We start from the raw sequence: 20586 nt of genomic DNA, 5'->3' as shown, positions 1-20586 counted from the left end.
CGGGTTTCGGGCTAGCCCATCGGGCTAATCAGATTAAAGGCGTAAAAATAAAATTATCATTTGTATTTTATTATTCATAATGATCTAATGTATACTGTATAAAATATACATAGATATTAAATATATAAATTATATAGCAAAGCATGAAATGTAAAAATATAAGATATTCAAGATTACATAAACAAAATTATATTAAAATGAGATAGTAAAATTTAACATGTATCAATGCACTAGAATCAATCTGGATTATTACTGAATAATTAGTGGATTTGCCATGCACGTCTCATTGACAAAAAAAAAAAATTGGTATCACTTTAAAATGAGATACTAATAATTAATTTCTAACTAATGAGATACTAATAATCAATTTCTGCAAAAAAATCCGTAATTAATTTCACTTTTTTTAATGAGATTGCACACACACACACATATATATTCTAACTAATTAATTTCACTTTTTTAATGAGGCTACATATATATATTTAAGCAAATACCATAGATTTAAACATAACAGAAGTTGTAACTGGATGCATCAGTCACAATTCCGTCAGCCCACCGGGCCAGCCCATCAAGTTTTCGGGCTAGCCCTATCGGGTTCCGGGTTAGTCAGGTGCGGGCTAATCGGGCTGGAGGTTTTTTCGGGTTGCGATTTTTCAACCCTAACCCTCTAATTTTGTCGGGTTATTCGGGTCGGCCCACGGGTTTCGGGCTGCATTGACATCCCTAATTTTCCTAGTTAAGTTCGTTAGTTTCTTTTAGGGATTTCCCAAATATAGTCATCTTCCTATTCAACTTGGATACAATAATTCACAAAAATCTTGAAACCTACACAAAAATACAAATTAATTTCTTTCTTCTTTTTTTTCCAGATAAAAAATACAATTTAGATCATGTAGACATATACACGCAAAAATCCAATATTAAAAATGAACCAAGTGTTTTATTTTATCAATGAACATAATAATCCATACAAATACTTTTCTCAACTGCAATTATATACACAAAAATAAGAGTGAGCCTTTCTACGCTATTGAACTCGTTTCTCTAGTCAATAATATTTGTACTCCTCCAAGGATGTGTTACATGGCATTATGTTAGTTCCTAAAAGAGTACCAAGAAAAAGAATGAGCATCAATTAGTTCAGCAAACCTCGTTGATGCCGCCACCCTCGTTGAGAGCCTCAAGAATTTCTTTGCATTCTCCTTGCACAAATTTCTTCTTGCTTACCTAGAGACATTTTATTTTACTATTGTGGCGAACCATCTTGGTTGAGTTCAGCAAACCTCATCGCCACCCTTGTTGAGAGCCTCAAGAACTTCTCTGTGCATCTCCTCACACAAATTTCTTCTTGCTTACCTAGTGCTTTACGGTAGAAGGTTGTTACACAGTCATCGAAGCATCTTTGTGAAAGCTTGTTATACAAACTAAGGCTGCAGAAGCAAAGAAAGGATTTCATCAGCTGAAAAGTTCAGGTGAAAAATTCAAATAACCATTAAAGCAACACAGTTACTAAGAATTATCATGTTTTCAGCTAGCATTAATAATGTAGGGGAAATTTTAAGAGGAAGTCTGTTATGAAAAGCAAAACAAAGCTCAAGTAACTTGTAGTAGAGCCATCACAAACGAAGTTAATTAACTTCAGCAGTTTATTTACACAAACTCTTCAGGAATTTCCAGGTGATGAAGTTTGCAGAACTGTTCGGGACTATTTATTATTCATGTATTTATCTACAATGGCTGCAGCAAATTACAAAAATCACAAAATTTTCCAATCACGCTTGTAGTTCCAATTATGATAATAAAAAGGCCAAAATATCTCTTGTTCAAACAGACATTTGTTAGTAGCTACTGTAATATGACCCCAAAGTAATCACATATAGATCTTTCAAAAGTTCATTATAATCTAAAGATGAGGGACAAAGAGAATGTAGTTTAAGGTGGTTATTACTTGAGAGTACTTTCTAAAATCACCATTCTAACCTAAAAGCTAGAAACCTAAGGGAAAATCAAGCAAACAAATTAAACATGGGCTTGAAAATGTTGATACTTTTATCATACATAGCAGCATAATTTAGATTTAACAGGGTCACAAACACATGAAGAATCAAGTAAGACAACAGAACCAAAATAAACAAGAGCAACATTTCAAATATCTTCATCACCCTCTTCTAAGTCCTAAGAAGGGCAACGGGGCAGAAAAATATATTCGACTATGACTTGAGGCATTTTCTAACACTTGATCTGCAAATCACAGACCTTCCTATAAGGTGGTACATCCATGGCAGGATATAATTCAGGGATGATCATTCACAAAAGACATTCCAATAGAAATGGATAGACTCGTTCTAAATCCACAAAATATTCAATTGGCAAAACTAAGCATCAAGCTGATATTGCCAAAATCCACAAATATTAGAGAAATCAAAATACCCAAATCAATCCATGTCAAATATTTCAGTTCACTGAGAACATCAAATGGTGAAAATTACGTTTTCAATAAAGATGTTATTCCCTTAACGTCCAAATGCACCAAAGTCGAGAAATGCACTGGTATTAAGGAGAATATTTGATTTCGCTTCATGTACAAAGTTGCATAAGTTCAAAACCAATTATGCAACCTATAAAATCTGAAGCTATCAAAAACAAACAAACACACACACACACACTCCAAAACATCTATTTCGTGCTCCAGAAATTCGCTTTCAGGAATTAAGCATAATCAATCGACAAGTTAGCTCATCTCTACTCGTATAACACTGCTCTTAAGACTATTCCCAAATCGCCCACAAATTCTAAGACAAAAAGAAGGGAAAAACACAAAATCAAATGAAGAGCGCAAGTACATCCACAAATTAACAAGGCATATGAATACAAATCCAGAGTTCCAAATAGTAAATATTTTAAAAATATATATATAAAAAATGCAGTTATAATTTCTGGTTTTCGTTAATGTATATACACCTGTCGCGCGTTTGCATCTGGTCGATAATCGAAGAAATTCGGGCTTGATCCGACTCGGAGAGAGATGAGAGATCCGTTGCTAGGAAGTTCTTATCCATTAATTGAAGCTTGAATAGATGGACCTGAATATATTGTTTCTAAAATGGAAATTGCGCTTCGTTTATATAGCTCAAGAATTGGCACACAAGTTAGGGTTTAGGTTTTAAGGGTTTAACCAGTACGGCGCCGTCCCCTGCCAAAAGGCTAAAGAATTGAGGGACTTGATTTTCCAACTAAAAATGAAACGCTGAAGTAAAACCTCCATATTTTATCGTCTAAAATTGGATTTTTAATTGGTTGTATATCCAAAACATTAGTAGTTTTTTTTTTTTTGATAAGGCAAAACATTAGTAGTTAAATTCTGATTCTTTTTAATTGTCCGATCAATTAATTTTTAATAATCGGATGGGCGTTACAATCATTATCAAATTATACCAAAATATGTTGTGCTTTTAGCTGGACTTCTCCTGAAGGAAATGCCATTGCTCATCGTCTTGCAAAATTTGGGCTTGTTCGGTTCCTTCTTTCCTTGATTCTGTACCTCCTATGTTGAACTCTTTTCTGATTGAATAATGAAATTGTCTTTCTTTTTCTCAAAAAAAAGAGAGGTTCGATTGTGGTGTATTCGAACTTCTAGCTTGGTTATGCATGTCGTTTATGAGGAGTATTACAGTATGAATTTCTTTTGTAATGAGTTTTACGCAAATTATGCATGTTAAAAAGTAGCATATTGTTTTAGAGTTCCATTATAACTCTTTTCTGATTGAGTAATGAAATTGTATTTGTTTCTCTCTAAAAAAAAAGAGGTTCGATTGTGGTGTATTCGGACTTCTAGCTTGGTTATGCATGTCTTTTATGAAGAGTATGAAGGTATGAATTTCTTTTGTAATGAGTTTTACGCAAATCATGCATGTTAAAAAGTAGCATATTATTTTAGAGTTCCATCATATTCGTAGGAATGGCTATGGCAAGTACATATACAAATAAATATTTTATACTACTTGTTCAAATTCATATAATTTATTTCAATCAATATTTGTTCATTTTAAATGGTAGTATAAATAATTCACATATATGTATACTATAATTTATATACAATTTTTAAATGATCTCTATTTGTTCATTTTAAATTTATATTTGATTAGCGATGTCAATCAATTCGGTTGAACTTATTCGTCTCCCATACTATATTCAATTTAGGCTAATCGGGCTTTTATATTTCAGACTATAAATTTTCGGCCTTAACATCTTCTATTTTTAGGTTAGCTCGTTGAGCTAGTAAGTTGATGAAAAATAATTTATATGTCTTTTTCTTGATAACCATATTCTTGTAAGAAAAAATAGATTGGATTTTATTAATCAAGACATTTTACCTTATTTTAAATACAAAAATAATGTTATTTCAACACAATATACAAATATAACTGATAATTAAGTAGCTTTGTTAGAGACAAGGGCTGATTATAAATTTCACACAAATAACTATTTTATCATCTATTTGAATCGACTTGTCGATTTCGAACTAAATTAACATCTAAAGCTTATGATGTGATTTTTAATTAAGATGTATATTACATGTATTTCCTAAACAAAATCACACGTATTTGAAACTGAAATAGAGAGAGAGAGATAAAGAAAAATAGGAAAATAGACAAAAGTGAAAAAGGTTAATATATGAAAATTAGAGTAAAAAATTAAAATGCCCATTTTTGTTAAGTTTTAATGAAAAATGTCCATTTTTATAAAATTATTGTACTTATGTCCAAACTGACTAAATTGCCTTTAATGCCTCAATTAACATACTTGCAGGACAAAAATAGCTTGTTGACGGAAAAGTTATAATGTCTAAATTATAAAATGATGTTCGATTTAATCTCATCAATTGATACTAAACACAAACTACTCCATTTGTCTCATAATAAGAGCATCTTCAGCCCTTGACGCTTAGGAGTGGCGCTAATTGGTTGTTCCCACCTTGGCGCTATCCCTCTCCAGTGCATTGGCGCTTAAAGTGGCGCTAAAATCTCAATTTCGAATTAATCCCATTTTTTACTCTTGTAATTTAAATTTCAACTTTTCATTTAAATTAAACATTCATTTCATTAATTAAAATAAAATAAAGATTACATAAATTTAAATAATTAAAATAAAATAAAAATTACATAGATTTGAATCAATCCTCTACGCCTCATCACGTTCTGGAGCATGCTATTGTGCAATGCCAATTGAGCCTTCAACATACCCGAAGTGTCTGTGTTGAGAATTTTGTAATCGAGCTTCTCCCTTCGTACTTCGGCTTCTCACAGCCTTGCCTCGATTTCTTTGGCTTGCAAGTCAGCCTTTTTGGACTTTGTCTCGCGTTATATTTTTCTATGATGCTACCCCAATATTCGAGAGCCCTTTGACTATCTCCCAATATGGAGTTGTGGGTAGTCTCCACCCACAACATGCATATGAGATCCGACTCGACAGAGGTGTAGCCACAACATGATCCCTTTGCAGCCTTCGGCTTCACTTCGTCGACAATGGGGGATGGGTTCGCCGGGGGTGGAACGTTGCCCACCTCTAACGCGTTGGACACTTGGGAAAAATGAGCGAACCCCATCATCGGGTTGGTAGTTGGAATGGCCGCATCTTGAGAATACTTCTTGAAAAATTCATCAAAATCTTCCTCCATTACTTGAAATTGATATGAAATTTAGAGAGAGTAGAGAATTATAGAGAGATTGTAGAATATGTGAAAAAGAAGAAGAGAAAGTGTAATATTTATAGAAGAAAAAAGAAAAAAAAAATTGACCGTTTGGTGATCTGCAACGGTTCCAAATCTAAATTTATTTTTATTTTTTATTTTTTTTAAATCACTCGTGGCATTCACGCGCCTTCTCAATTTCTCTTCATGTCGAGGCATGAAGGCTCATGCCTCCCTCGAGCCAACCTATACCGCCAACCCTCCATTTCTCCTCCATGCCAGGTCGGTCCAGCTCCAATGTTCGGGGCTGAAGATGCTCTAAGTGTCCATTTTATTTTTAGGCACATAAATTTAGGTGAATGTGATTGAAAAGTAAAAAGATAAAAAGTGGTGGAACGGAACGAATGAAGTATAGTAGACACTTGTTATGGAACAAATGAAGTATAATACACTGTTAGGTTTAAACAAGAACAAAAAAAAAGATGGGATCCCATATAAGTCATCCAAATTTTATGAGTACCATATCTATATTTATCTTTATTTTTCATCTCTTCAGCATTCCCAATACAATAATATTTCATTTATCACAAAAACTTGGGTGCAACCAAATGTATTGTATAATCGGGTTGACCTCACCTGCATCCAAAATAGTATTATTTATAAGGTTTAGATCAAAATAAGGGTTCGAATTAGAATTTAAGTGAAAGTGCAATCCAATTGTAGGATGTAACCAATTGTACCCAAGATCGCCTCTTCATTTATTATCATATTTTTATTTTAAAATTCATGCTCATCCCTTGTAAAATATGTATCTGATAACAGACGTTATTTGGAAGATGAGAAAAGTAACTGATAACAAAAATAAAAATAAAAATTAGAACTTCAATCACATGACAAAGTCGGGAAAAATTAAGTACTCGGAAAACCAAAAGATCAATTTACCATTCGTTCTCTATAACAAGTCTGGTTATACATTCCTCAACCGTAATAGCGGTGTCGTGTCTTGTGATCGGGTATCCTATTCCTCACCTCAACTTCACATCCAGCTGTTTAACCCCCAAAATAAATAAATAAATAAACAATACACCATTATACTATTCTATATCCATATTACAGCTCAGTGAAAATGAACCAAATTCCTAGTCATAATAGTAAAATATTAAATGAGTGTATTACATAGAGTGGTAGAAGAATCTGCATTTGAAATACTAACATTATTCCAAATCCAACATCACAGAAACATACTTGTCACAAAAAAACATAAATACCAATAATAATAAAGAAATAAAGCAGAGGCAGCCCAACCACCCCACCCCCACCCCCACCCCCACCCCTCCATCATTTCCCATTCACTCATCAGTCATCACCTCCACACCCCTTCTTCACTCCACAGAAAATGGCTATCTCAATCTTCATTCCCAATTTTGCCCCTCTAACCCTCCTCTATTTCCTCCTCCTACCCTCCCCCATTTCCTCCCTCAACATCACCCTCCTCCTCTCTTCCTATCCCTCCTTCTCCACCTTCAACTCCCTCCTCTCCGCCACCGGCATCGCCGCCGATCTCGCCTCCCGCTCCTCCCTCACCATCCTCGCCGTCCCCAACTCCCTCCTCCACTCCTCCTCCGCCCCCAACCTCCCTGACGTCCTCCGCTACCACGTCCTCCTCGAGTACCTCTCCCTCCCCGACCTCCGCCGCATCCCCCCAGCCGGCAAGCTCGTCGCAACCCTCCTACAGACCACCGGCCGCGCCGCCGCCGACTCCGGCGCCGTCAACATCACCGTCGACTCCTCCGCCACAATCACATTCCACTCCCCGGCCTCCAACGCCACCCTCCTCTCCCCAATCAAAACCCTACCTTACAACATCTCGATCCTCTCCCTCAATTCGCTCCTCATCCCCCCCGATCCCGATCTCGCCGCCTCGGAGACGCGCCCCCCGCTAGGGCTCAACATCACCAGCACGCTCATCAACGGCCACGATTTCAACGTCGCGGCGGCGATGCTCGCCGCGTCGGGGGTGATTTCGGAATTCGAGGCGGACGAAGGCGGCGCCGGGATCACGATGTTCGTCCCCACCGACGAGGCCTTCGCCGACCTCCCGGCGTCGGCGAAATTCCAGTCGCTGCCGGCCGATCGGAAGGCGGCTGTGCTTCGGTTCCACGTGCTCCACTCCTACTACCCGCTCGGCTCGCTCGAGTCGATCGTGAACCCGGTCCAGCCAACGCTCGCCACGGAGCAGAACGGGGCGGGTAGCTTCACCCTCAACATCTCCCGGGTTAACGGATCGGTAGGAATCGACACCGGCATCGTGCAGGCGTCGGTGACGCAGACGGTTTTCGATCAGAACCCCGTCGCCATTTTCGGGGTTTCCAGAGTGCTGTTGCCGCGGGAATTTTTCGGGAGAGATCCGATTGAGCTCTACAAGCCTAATAACGGTGGAGCTCCGCCTCCGGATATTGCGCCATCGCCGGAGAATTACGGCCCGGCGTATCATTTGTCGGCGGCGGCGGGTGGAGGAGTGGGGATTTTGTGGATATTTTGGGGTTTTTTGGTGTACAGGAATATTTTATTTTCGTATTTGTAACTGTAATTAAATTCATCCGTTGAAATTGTATAATTATTGAAAGAAAAGAAAATTTTAACACGGAGAAGGAGAATCATTGATGGGGGCTCCAAATTCCACCATTTTAGGTCGTGATATCGTTGTAAAGGGGAATTTGATCCAAATTTTGGTGAGCAATTTTGTTGAGTATTTGCAGTGTTGGTGATGATGTAAAGAAGGTGAGTTTATTGGAGAATTTTGTAGGCTAGATTTTGATGTACAATATCTTAGGTTTTAATGCCTAAATTTTCAATTTCTTGTACTTTTCTCCTTTGTTTTTCTGCAAAAGCATAAAAGCTGTGATGTGATAATCTCTTTTACCTCTACTGCTTCCCAACTTTTCTCATCATTAGTTTTCATTTTATTTTAATTTTAGAACATAGACGCTTTTGATGTACAATATTAACTTGTTTAATATTAACTCTTTTTTATAATTACAGTTTGGACGGTACACATTTATATAGTTTGCATCCTTAACTATGATTATGTATTGATAAATTATAATTGAAAATTAATACTCCCTCCGTCCCACGAATCTTGATGCATTTGTTTTCGGTACGGGAATTAAGGAATTGTAGATTAGTATTTTAAGTGTTTAGGTAATAAAGTAGAAAAGTGATAAAGTAGAAGTGTGTAGATAATAAGGTTGAAAAATCATAATTAAGTATAATTAAGAACCTTTATTTTTTAGCTAATTGTTATTATATTTATAAATGCATCAAGATTCGTGGGACAGGTAAATCCTAACTGGAATAGATAAATCTTAGTTGGGGTAGATGCATCTTACATTTAGATATAGATAAGTTTTTTGCGTTACTATACATACACAATTTGCGATCCAAAATTATTAGAAGTTACACTTTGCAAGATGAACGTTTTTTTTGCAAGATGAACTTTTAATATATTAGTCAAATGATTATAATTTGTTCATTTAAACCTTTTTTATTTTTACCTACTATATCAAATTAAAGTTCTTGTCATGATCTTTAAATTTAGATGTATATTGAACATATTTTCATTATCAGAATAACATAATTGTACAAAAGAATAAAATTATAGAAAAGAGAAAAAAATAAAGAAAAATAGAGAAAATATAACATACATGTATTATTTACTTTTTGTTGATAAAAAACACACATGTTATTATATTCACAAAATTGTCACTTAATTTTACAACTAATTTGAAATTGAATAGTCCAATACACTCGATCTCACAGTGCGCAGGGATTGGGTCGGCCCGAACCCCATCAGAACTCTAATCCAAACTTTGTGTGTTTTCACGGCCCATTGTATAAAAGTGACAAATATCATACAGTAAATAAAAGCAATCTTATGTATATCAAATCAAAGTAACACTTCTTATACTTAAAAGTGTCAATTCATAAAATAAATAAAAGTAAAAGTGAGAACTCGTGAATAAAAAACCAAATGAGTCAAATCCGAATAGTGTTTCGGGTCGAACCCAGGTCCAATCCGCGCACAATGAGATGGAGGTACATGAGTGCGTCTCTTTAAAATTGATTTCAAATAAAAAATTCATGTTTTAATATATAGTAATAAATAGACTGTACCAGTTTTATTAAGAAAATATATAGGTAGGATGATATGAACAAAAATGTCAATGGTAAGAAGCAGTACTCAACATGAATCCAACACCTACACCTACATTTCATGAATTGAAGAAACAAGCTTCATTTTTCCTCAAGGAGAAGATCAAAACTGCACGATTGGCCCTCACCGATGTCACACCAGCACAACTGTAACTCATCTCTATCTCTATCTCTACACAAAAATATTTTCAAACATTAATTCATCATCTCAAATTAATTTGTGTGAAGATTTACCGAAGAAGCCACGGACGGGAATCCGGGCTGCCCGGATGCCCGGGCTCTGAAGCTCATATCCAAAGCCGCTTTCGAAGTTGACGATTATTGGAGAATTGTCCAAATTTTGCACAAAAGGTGTATTCGGATTTTCTTATTCATCTTCAATTTTGATGGTTGACTTTTTTCATGTTTTTATTTTTTGTCCTTTTTCAGATTGGTAAGTTTTGATAAGAGAAAGTGGAGGGCTTCTTACAACGCTCTGATTGTACTTGAACATTTGTTGACCATGGGCCTCAGAGTGTTGCTCAAGAGTTTCAAAACCAAACAGATGTTATCGCGGAAATGGGACGATTTCAACATATTGATGAAAAGGGGTACCTGATTTCTGTTTGATCTGATGCATCATCTCTATTTAATTCAACTTCATACAAGATTATCGTTTTTTGTGTAGATTTAATTGGGGTTTGAATGTGAGGAGGAAATGTGAGAGAATCTTGAGTTTGCTTGAGAAAGGCCCTCTTCTCAAAGAGGAGAGAGAGAAGGCTAGAAATTAAGATCTCAAGAGGGATTGAAGGATTTGGTAGCTTCTGCCTTAGAACTTCATCAACTTAAGAAATTAATCAAGAATCATCGTCAAAAACATTTGAAAGATGTAACTCTCAGTTCAACGATCGCTCCAATCAAGATGTTTTCACATTCACCTCAATTGAGAACGACTTCGTCAACGCATGTGTAGACAAGCCATCTCCAATAATGGAGATCAGTATGAGAACTCAATTATATACTGAACAAAATATTATTTCCGACGAGACATCCAAGCCTATGTTGAATGAACAGAGAAACAAGTCGTATGAGATAGATATGGCGACGACGGTCGACGGAGATCATCATCCATTTGATGAAACTGAATGTCTAACATGTCTGTCGCTGCTTCCAACTGCACAAACAACTGAAAAATGTGGATTTTGAGATGATTTAGTTGGTGAAGTGAATGTGCTATAATATTTTAATAGTTGTTGAGTTCCATATATGTCTTCTTGATTGAGCTAAATAGAGGACATACCAAGATTGTGTTTTCTAGGCATTGTGAACACATGATCATGTGCCATGTGAAGTGTGTGAAACATCTCTTCATTTCATATTTAGTTGCAAGGTTTTGATTTGATTTTCTCTCCAGTTTGAGTGTCGCGGTTTGTTGCAACAATAGTGATTCAATAATTGAAATCATACTAGCAGAAAAAACGTACATTGTACATATTATTGAATGCATGGGCGGATCTACTGCATAGCTGCACTGTGAAAGCCCAATATTTTCTCCTATATATATTATATAATCCAGCCCATATTTAAGCCCATAGTCCAGGCCAACCTAAAACAAAAAGAGTACTTCTCAACATATAGAATTAAGGTGAGTCGGTATGCAAGTTTTTGAGCAAAAATCAGCATGGCACAAGTTCTTATTATTGTATTCAAGGTATGTAGTTCAAAAACCCTAATTTTATTTTATTTTATTGAATTTAGTTTGATAATATTAAAGTTTTAATGTTAAATTATCGATGTTGAATTTGAGTCAATATCTTCAAATTAAAGTAAAATTATCAATTATTAATAATGAAAATTAGTTTATTTTTTAGAAGACGAAACAATATTTAAAAAAAAAACACACATAGAAGTAGATTTTTATATGCTTTTGATGTACTTATTGTTGAAGTAGTGGAATGTGAACAACTATTTATTATAGTAAGTGAATAAGTTCTAATCCTAAGTCCATTAATATTAATAATTAACATAAAAATAAACTCTACGGAATGGTTAAAATTTTTTGCCACGGGGGCTCCAACCCCAAACCCTCGTACAAATAATTTTAATCATACTATAACAACAATTCCTGGATCCGCCCTTGATTGAATGTCGGCTTAATTGAAATACATTATTTTTTTAAGTATAGAGCGCATGTATTGTACACACATCCATGAACTTCACATTAATAAATTACTATTTGGGTGTGTTTACTTTGCATGCTTGATAAAATAGATGATTGAATACTTTTATCTTCAAGAGTAGGATTACTCCAATCCTACCATTTTGATGGGATAAGAATCAAGCAAAACTATCTTAAATGATAAAAATAATCAAGAGCCTTGGGATATCTCAAAGTCTCAATCTAACAAAGTAAATAAGGGATCAACTCTGCTATTTTTATCTATCAAGACTAATACTTGTATTAAATTTCAAAAATTAAACTCCCTCCGTCCATGAAAGAACTTCCTAGAAGAGAGTGACACAAGTTTTAAGAAAAAAAATTGTTGAGTGTATTGAGAGTGAAGAAAATGTAGTTGAGTGTATTGGGAGTATAATTAATATTGAGAGTTGTGAAAAGTGAAAAGTAAGAGTAATTATAAGTGGTGGGGTATAATCCAAAAATAAGTAGGAAGTTTTTTTGTGGACGCCTCAAAAAAGAAAGATAGAAAGTTCTTTCGTGGACGGATGAAGTAATATATAATACTAGTTCATATAAAAAAAATTGAAAAACTTATTTTCATGGTTAATGTAAAATTGGTGATAGATTTTTAATGTACATTTAATTGGTTAGTTAAACACACATTGTAATAGACATCATATTCTCTCTGTACATTAATTAATCGAATTGAACACTCATGAATTCAAAAATTAAATAAGATATTCAACTAAAAGCACTCATGCGAAATTCACATACTTATTTAAGATTCTTGTGCATATTTTTTTGAAGATATGATAATATGGTCAAAATTTGTGATTATATTTGATAATCAGCAGAACTTATTAAGCTTCATCACATGTATGCATGTGATTTTTTTAATAAGTCGCCTGCCCCTTTGTAGATGCTTAGGCAATGGAATTCCATGTACAAGACAAGGTCTAGAGTTTAATCTCTATAGTTCCCATCTTTCCAATAATATATAGATATTCTTAATTGTTTTTTGATTGATTTCTTTGTTCTTAAATAAATTGACGACATAAAAGCAAAGCAATATGATCGCTAATGTAGCAACTTTTGAGAACCAGGAATTTCATAATCAAAGCTGATGTAGCAGCTTACTCAAAGCTATATATATACCACCAAATATTTTCAAAAAAATATGCACAAGAATCATAAATAATGATGTGAATTTCGCATGAGTGCTTTTAGTTGAATGTCTTATTTAATTTTTGAATTTATGAGTGTTCAATTCGATTAAGGTATTGAGTAATGCTAAACAGCCACATTGTAACCACCCATAATTTACCTAAATAAAAAATAATTTAATTTATTTAACTTATTTTTTAAAATAAAAATAAGATTTAGCTATTTTATCATATTCTCTACATTGTAATTATTTTTTTGTAATTTTTTGGTAACTTTTTTATTTTTATTAAAAAATAAATTAAAAATAAAAAATACAAAAAAAATTAAAAAATAAGTACAATGTAGAGAATATAGTAAAATAACTAAATATTATTTTTATTTTAAAAAATAAATTAAATAAATCAAAATTTTCCTTATTATATTAGTGTGTGGGTGGCCTATTAGTGTGTGGGTGGCCAGTGACCACAATGTGGCTGCATAGATTTATTGTAAGGTATTTGACAACTTCGTAATATTCTTAATAGCATAAATGATGTAATGTGTACTCTTTTTTTTTTTTTTTTAAATTAATGTAATGTGTACTCTTAACATCATATTCTCTCTCAAGCTTTTCAGAGTTTAGTTTCACTCTTAACATAATTGGTTATTAAAATAGAAATTAATTATTAAAAAGAAAATAAACACACATTAAAGACAAAAAAAAAAACGATAATTTAAGATGGATCATTAATGACTTTTTCTTTTTTCCATGTACATAGTCAGCAGTGAGTACATAATTGAAGAGAGAATGTTTCAAGTGGTCATCCTCAACTTTACAATAATTCACCTTCACACACACACACACACACACAAAGTTCACAAGCTTTCTCTCTCTGCAAAACCATGGATGGAGGAGGTGTGTCTTCTGCAGCCATTGAAGTTCTTGTTCAAAACCTCATCAACGTGTTCAAAGAAGAGCGGTCTCTACTTCGAGGTCTCGATGGAGATGCCCAACAGCTGCAGAGGACTTTGGTGATGATTCAAGCCTACTTGAATGACGCTGAGAAGAAATCCATCACCCAAGATGCCGTCAAGATCTGGTTGACGGAGCTTGAAGCTGTGGCTTTCGATGCTGATAATGTTGTGGATGAACTCAGCTATCATCTTCTCCACAAAAAAGTCAACAAAATGAAGACACGCAAGGATAAGGTACTATCATGCTTCTCATCCTTGAATCATATCTCACTTCGGCGTAACATGGCTCTTAGAATCAAACAAATCAATGCCACTTTCGAGTCTATGAACAAGAGGGCAACAGATCTTGACCTTCAAAGCATAGTTGTGAATGCACCTGCTGCTGCTGCTCTGAATGCTTCCTTTGAGACTGATTCATTGTCTCTTGATCCAATCTTTATTGGAAGAGATGATGATGTGCCTAAACTAGTTGAGATGCTCACCCACACCCACTCAGAGGAACGGATCTTCTCCATCATTGCTCTTGTTGGAATGGGAGGTATGGGGAAAACTACGTTGACTAGAAAAGTCTTCAATCATGAAAAGATGAAGACTCGATTTGGATCACATATTTGGGTTCATGTTTCTCAAAGCTTTGATCCGATCATTATTTTCAACAAAATCCTTTCAACATTGACTTCACATACTGGTGTGGGAGTTGAGAGTAGGGAAGTTCTCCTGCAAAAGCTTCAAGAAGCTTTGAAAGCTAAAACTTATCTTCTTGTTCTTGATGATATATGGAATCAAGATGTTCCGACATGGGAAGGCTTTATAAATTCTTTGTCGGGAGTAACTTCTACTAAAGGAAATGGCATCATCATCACTACCAGGAATGAGAAGGTTGCTTCAATTGTGAAGCCATTTGACATTCATATGTTAAAAGGCTTATCAGATGAAGATTGCTGGTCCATTATCAAGGCTAAAACTTTTGATGAAAATGGAGATCAAGTACCATCAGGATTGGAGATGATTGGGAAAAAGATTGCCGAAAGATGTCAAGGTCTGCCCTTAGCTGCCAATGTGGTCGGGGGAGTGCTTCGCTGTAAATCTCAAGAAGAGTGGCTCGAAGTCGAACAGAGATGGCTTACAGATGTTGATGGAGATAACATCTCTAAAATTTTGAGATTGAGCTTTGATAATTTGTCTTCACCGTCACTCAAGAAGTGCTTCACATACTGTTCAATTTTTCCAAAAGGTGGCAAAATTGTGAAGCAGGAGCTGATTGAACAATGGATGGCAGAAGGTTTTCTTCAGCCAAATCGAAGAGATGATATGGAGTCCGTGGGCGACATGTTCTTTAATATGCTTTTACAAAACTCTTTGTTGCAAGTTGCAGGGAGAGATGATATTGGAAATGTGGAGAGTTGTGCGATGCACGATCTTGTGCATGATCTGGCATCTTCTGTTTTGGGTTCTAATAATGCAGATGGCTGCAACCAAATCAGATACATCACTCTTCAAGGGTCAAAGCCTGTGTCAAAACAAGTGGCAAAATATTTGCGTACATTGTTTTTGGTAGGTGAAGAAATTCCGGGTAACATGTTCTCCAACTTGGAAAGTTTGCATGTTCTTACTCTTAAGAGTCGTGGAGTTAAAGAGTTGCCCAATTCAGTAAGGAAGTTGATACATTTGAGAAATCTTGATATTTCAAATACACAAATTGAGAATTTGCCAGACTGGATTAGTGAATTCCATCACTTGCAAACATTAAGAGCCAAGTGGTTGTGGAATAGACGGTTTCTGCTGCCAAGTACGTTAAAGTACTTGATTAACTTAAGGCATCTCTATATCGATTATCGTGTGAAGTTGCCTGCGGAGATTGGGAGATTAACTTGTCTCCAAACCCTAAGGCACTTTAGAGTGGGTGACAACAAGGGCCATCGAATTGAAGAGCTGGGAAGTTTGAAGAATCTCAAAGGAAAACTAAAGATTAGTAGTTTGGAAAAGGTGCATAGCAAAGAAGAGGCAGAGAAAGCAAAGATATTTGAGAAGCCAAACTTATTTGATTTGGGGTTTGAATGGGATTATTCCAGAGAAGGTGAAAGAAATGTTGATGAGAGTGTGTTGGAAGGCCTCCAACCTCATGCAAATGCCAATCTAAAGAAGTTAGAGATTGATGGATTCAAAGGCAAAAGATTTCCAGAATGGATTGAGAAGATGGCAGTACGGGATGGGCCTCAAGCCTCTTGGCTACCACTTGAAAACTTGATTGAGATAACACTCAGGAGGTGCTCAGAATGTGAGGAAATCCCACAGCTGGAGCACTTGCCAAATCTCAAATCTCTTTCTTTGATAGGATTGGAGAAGGTGAGGTTCATAAATTCTTCATTTTCTAAATTAATGTCCCTCAAAATAGAAGAGTTGGAGGGATTGGAATGTCTGCCAGATTGGTTATTCTATAAGAATCAGAATCTATCAGAGTTGGAGATAAGGAAATGCCCCAGGTTGAGAGAATTACTAGATGGACTGGACACCCTCAATTCTCTGGAGAAGTTGGTTATACATGATTGTCCAAATCTGAAGTCAATAGGGAATCCAAGTGGCAGAGAAGGACAATCACAAGGAATCCTTCGTCAGCTCATGATTGAAAGGTGCCAAGGGTTGATGGTTTTGCCACGTCAAATGCTAGAGTCATGGGCGCCAACAATCGAGTCTCTGGAATTGAGGGGATTAAGCAGCCTAAAGAATCTGCCGATGGTAATTGACTGCCTCGCTAAAGCAGCGAGTCTCAGAGTTTCGACAATTGTTGGTGTTCCTAAATTCTTCATGTCTACTGATAGTGTCGAGAGTTGTTGGGGTTTAGGGTGTTTAGAGTGGTTAGAGATAGATGTGAGTGAGGAGTGGTCAATGGAGAGTAGTGTTGGCATTAAACAGACTGTGGATGCCTTATTGTATGGATGCTGCAACTCACTCACTTGGTTGTACTTAAGAGGGGTGGAAAATTGGGAGTGGTTACCAGAATCAATTCAACATCTCACAGCTCTTGATAGGTTAGTGTTACATAATTTAGGGGTAGAAGAATTGCCTGAATGGTTGGGGAACCTTCCATCTCTACGGTTCTTACGTCTAAATAGTTGCAACAAGTTGAGGCGTCTGCCCTCTTGCTGGGGGGATGCATTGAAGGAATTACATATCGAAGATTGTGGGGAATTACGCATTGATCATATTCCTGCAGAGTGGCACAACAACTTTCCCAATCTCACCGTCTGGGTTGACGGCCGCAAAATTAAACCTTGCAGCAAGTAAGTTTCATTTTTCTTTCGTTGTTTAGGTTGTTTTTCTTATAAGTTTAATTTTGCTAGAATCCGTGGAATTTCAAATTAATTATGTAAAAATGGAACTTAGAAAATAAATATGAATTTCATATGAATCTTTTTTTTTTTTTTGGTAAATATCACTTTAAACCCCAAACTATTTTTGCATTATCAATTATAACCTGAACTACTGAAAATAATTTTTTAAACCTTGAACTATCAATTTTGTATCAATTGTACCCTTTATCTATTTTTCATCCTTTGAATTTTTAATGAGTAAAGCATATAATCACGTCGTTTTATATAATATAGGTCAAAAAAAGAATGATTCTAAATACATTGAAGTATCCGGTGAGCCACGTCAAATTTTTAAAACTAAGAAAATGACGAATGGTACAATTGATACAAAATTGATAGTACAAGGTTTAAAAAATTATTTTCAATAGTTCAAGATATAATTGATAGAGCGAAAATAGTTTAGGGTTTAAAGTGATATTTACCCTTTTTTTTGTCGTGTTTTTCTTAATGATGTCAAAATTAGGTGATGCTTAATTAATTAAGTATCTATTATTTATATTAAATTTAGATGATTGCTTAATATTTTACTATAATTTTATAATTTTCAAATATTATCCAATAATTAGTTCAAAAAATATATTATAGTAATAAACGTTACTATGAAATGAAATAAAATATAAATTTACACTCATAATTTTTTTTATTAACATAATTTTTTTTTACACACGTCATCTCCTTTGCTAGTCTTATAAAAATGTGTTTTCTTCTCAAATTTGTTTATTTATAATATCCTTACTTATTTTAAATCTTAAGATTAATAAAAAAAATTGTAATAAGATTTATCTATTTTCTTTCTATAATATATATATATATATATATATATATATATATATATATAGGGTTAGGTTCAATAGAGAAGCTAAATATTCGAGAGAAACAGAGAAGATGAATAAGTCAATAATTGTACTGAATATGCCAACAATTTTACTGAACGGAATAAATGTGCGGAATAAGTCAATAAACACGCACATTTATTCCGTTCAGTAAAATTGTTGGCGTATTCAGTACAATTATTGACTTATTCATCTTCTCTGTTTCTCTCGAATATTTAGCTTCTCTATTGATCCATTCTCTATATATATATATATATATATATATATATATATATATATTATTTAAATCCAATATTTTTACTTAGGTAGCATGTACTAGAATATAGCCTTGTATATAATAGTGCGCTATCATAATATATTGATATTGATTGATACTTATGATATTAACTAAGATTCTGTATTGTATTGTTCAGGACTTCAAGTCTTCAACAATGTTGAGTCGATGCTTCCGCTAGAGAAATTGGAGCTATAGATAATGATTGTCCATTTATAGAGTTGCTTTCTTCATCTACACATTTTTGTTTTACTATTTGTCAATTTTTTTATGCTTGGTTGTTTTTTTCCTGTAGATTTTAAGAATGCAAACTACAGATATCATGTTTCTTGAGCATTAATTGTTTTTCTTTTCTGTCTTTTGAGGAAATAGAAGGTGTTGAAGTAGCTTTCATTTTAATAGACATTCATTTCGAACATTCATTTCAAGACATGAAAGTAGTTAAGGTGTGTGGATGGCATTATAGATTTTTTTTATATTTTTTTATTTAAAGGAAAACAGGATAAATTGATAATGTACGAAATTTGTGATGTATATATATCTTATTTGCTTTATGAAACTCATTTATTTTGGAAATTGGACACTTTGTAGATAGCTACTTAAACATTTCTTGAAAGTCAAACTCGTCTAACTTTATTTTTATTTTTATTGTGAATGAAAATAAATAAGATTGAAAGTTGTACAACAAATGATTCGAACTTGAAATTTTTGGCTTCAAACATTAACCACAGTCTAACCACACTACTATTATACTAACACATGCACGCTTACCTTACAATTTGATGTTGAATATATGGTATTATAAGGAACGAATTAAAATCATCATTAAGGTCACAAATAAAGTAACATAATGGATACAAAACAACCACACATTCAAAATAAAGAAAATCTACATTTGGAATATTGTATGAAGAGAACCAACTCAATAAATTCACAATTAAATCGCTAGTGTTAGTTGTGTTATTAATGATCTTAAATCAATGTAAAGTGAGTTTGTGTTGTTAATTTCACAACTAACTTGATAAATTCACAATTGAATTGCTAGTGTTGGTTGTGAATTTAAGATATAAAACTTGAATTTACAACCAACACTATTTTCAATTATGAATTCAAACTTTAAAATTGGAATTTGCAACTAAATAGCTAGTGAAGTAACCCAACACCCCGCCGCCCCACTATTTTCTTTCTTCCCCAATTTTTCTCCTCCTTCTCTCTCTCTTTCTTTCTCCTGCAACTGATCTATTTTTTATTTTATTTTTAAACTTTTGTGCGTTGACACCACGTGTAAACATAAATTTTAATGTATTCAATTTAATGAAATACCAAAATGTGTACAAATCCAAAATATATAAATTGAGATGAATTTGTTGTGGGTTGCGAATCTCTACTTGATTCTCTGATTATCCTCTTCAAATGTTACTTGAAATCTTTGTAAGGAAGTATGCCTTCTTGATCTCCTTTGATTTGTATTTGATTTGATGACTTAAATTTGGCTTTGATGACGTCAATCCAGAGGTCTTCCACCTTATTTCTGAATTAAACGTTGACTTCCTTGTAGAACGCCTTGATTGTTGGAAATGACTTTGTTGTAGTGAATTACTCATTCAATGCTTGACTTCTCAAATGATTTATGTCTGTATGAGCTTCCTACATCTCATATTTATAGTTGTAGGAAAAGCTAATTAAGGAAGATTAAGGTTGGGCTTCAAAGCCTTAGCCCGTAAATCTTGGGCCTAGGGCTGAGGTGGAACAATATGATTGGATCCTCTTGATTTATTTCCTTTTATGCAGATTTTGACACATGACAGCTTCTAATTGGTCAATAAATTCACATAATTAAATATCAATTATATATCTATTTAATCTTGTAATTATATTTATTTTAATTCAAAAATATAAAATAAAATATATAATTTAATCTTTAATTTATA

The 20586-nt window shown here is 34.3% G+C and overlaps 4 protein-coding genes across 5 annotated transcripts; 3 read left to right on the top strand and 1 right to left on the bottom strand.

Moving 5' to 3' along the window:
* Nucleotides 1–920: 920 nt before the first annotated feature.
* LOC130991968 (mitochondrial import inner membrane translocase subunit Tim9-like) lies at nucleotides 921–3270 on the bottom strand. Its single transcript, XM_057916402.1, has 2 exons — nucleotides 2962–3270; nucleotides 921–1430 (listed from the first exon to the last, which is right to left on the bottom strand). Exons 1-2 carry the CDS (start codon nucleotides 3057–3059, stop codon nucleotides 1247–1249), a joined length of 282 nt encoding a protein of 93 aa, XP_057772385.1. The 5' UTR covers nucleotides 3060–3270; the 3' UTR covers nucleotides 921–1246.
* A 3475-nt stretch (nucleotides 3271–6745) lies between these two features.
* On the top strand, nucleotides 6746–8429 carry LOC130991967 (fasciclin-like arabinogalactan protein 4). Its single transcript, XM_057916401.1, has one exon. It carries the CDS (start codon nucleotides 7086–7088, stop codon nucleotides 8271–8273), a length of 1188 nt encoding a protein of 395 aa, XP_057772384.1. The 5' UTR covers nucleotides 6746–7085; the 3' UTR covers nucleotides 8274–8429.
* Nucleotides 8430–9870: 1441 nt separating this feature from the next.
* LOC130991966 (uncharacterized) lies at nucleotides 9871–11173 on the top strand. Its single transcript, XM_057916400.1, is given in 6 exon segments — nucleotides 9871–10050; nucleotides 10130–10252; nucleotides 10331–10398; nucleotides 10401–10491; nucleotides 10569–10668; nucleotides 10670–11173. Coding segments are annotated over 6 exon segments (558 nt in total). The 5' UTR covers nucleotides 9871–9934; the 3' UTR covers nucleotides 10730–11173.
* Nucleotides 11174–13997: 2824 nt separating this feature from the next.
* On the top strand, nucleotides 13998–19054 carry LOC130991765 (putative disease resistance protein RGA1). 2 transcript variants are annotated; one of them, XM_057916149.1, is made up of 2 exons: nucleotides 13998–17458; nucleotides 18804–19054. In XM_057916149.1, exons 1-2 carry the CDS (start codon nucleotides 14106–14108, stop codon nucleotides 18817–18819), a joined length of 3369 nt encoding a protein of 1122 aa, XP_057772132.1. In that variant the 5' UTR covers nucleotides 13998–14105; the 3' UTR covers nucleotides 18820–19054. The 2 variants fall into 2 exon arrangements, with proteins under 2 accessions (XP_057772132.1, XP_057772131.1); XM_057916148.1 differs by having other exon boundaries at nucleotides 18795–19054.
* Nucleotides 19055–20586: the final 1532 nt, after the last annotated feature.

The sequence above is a fragment of the Salvia miltiorrhiza genome, chromosome 7 (assembly GCF_028751815.1).
Source record: "Salvia miltiorrhiza cultivar Shanhuang (shh) chromosome 7, IMPLAD_Smil_shh, whole genome shotgun sequence".
NCBI lineage: Eukaryota > Viridiplantae > Streptophyta > Magnoliopsida > Lamiales > Lamiaceae > Salvia > Salvia miltiorrhiza.
This window is presented reverse-complemented; position numbering and strand designations above follow the sequence as displayed.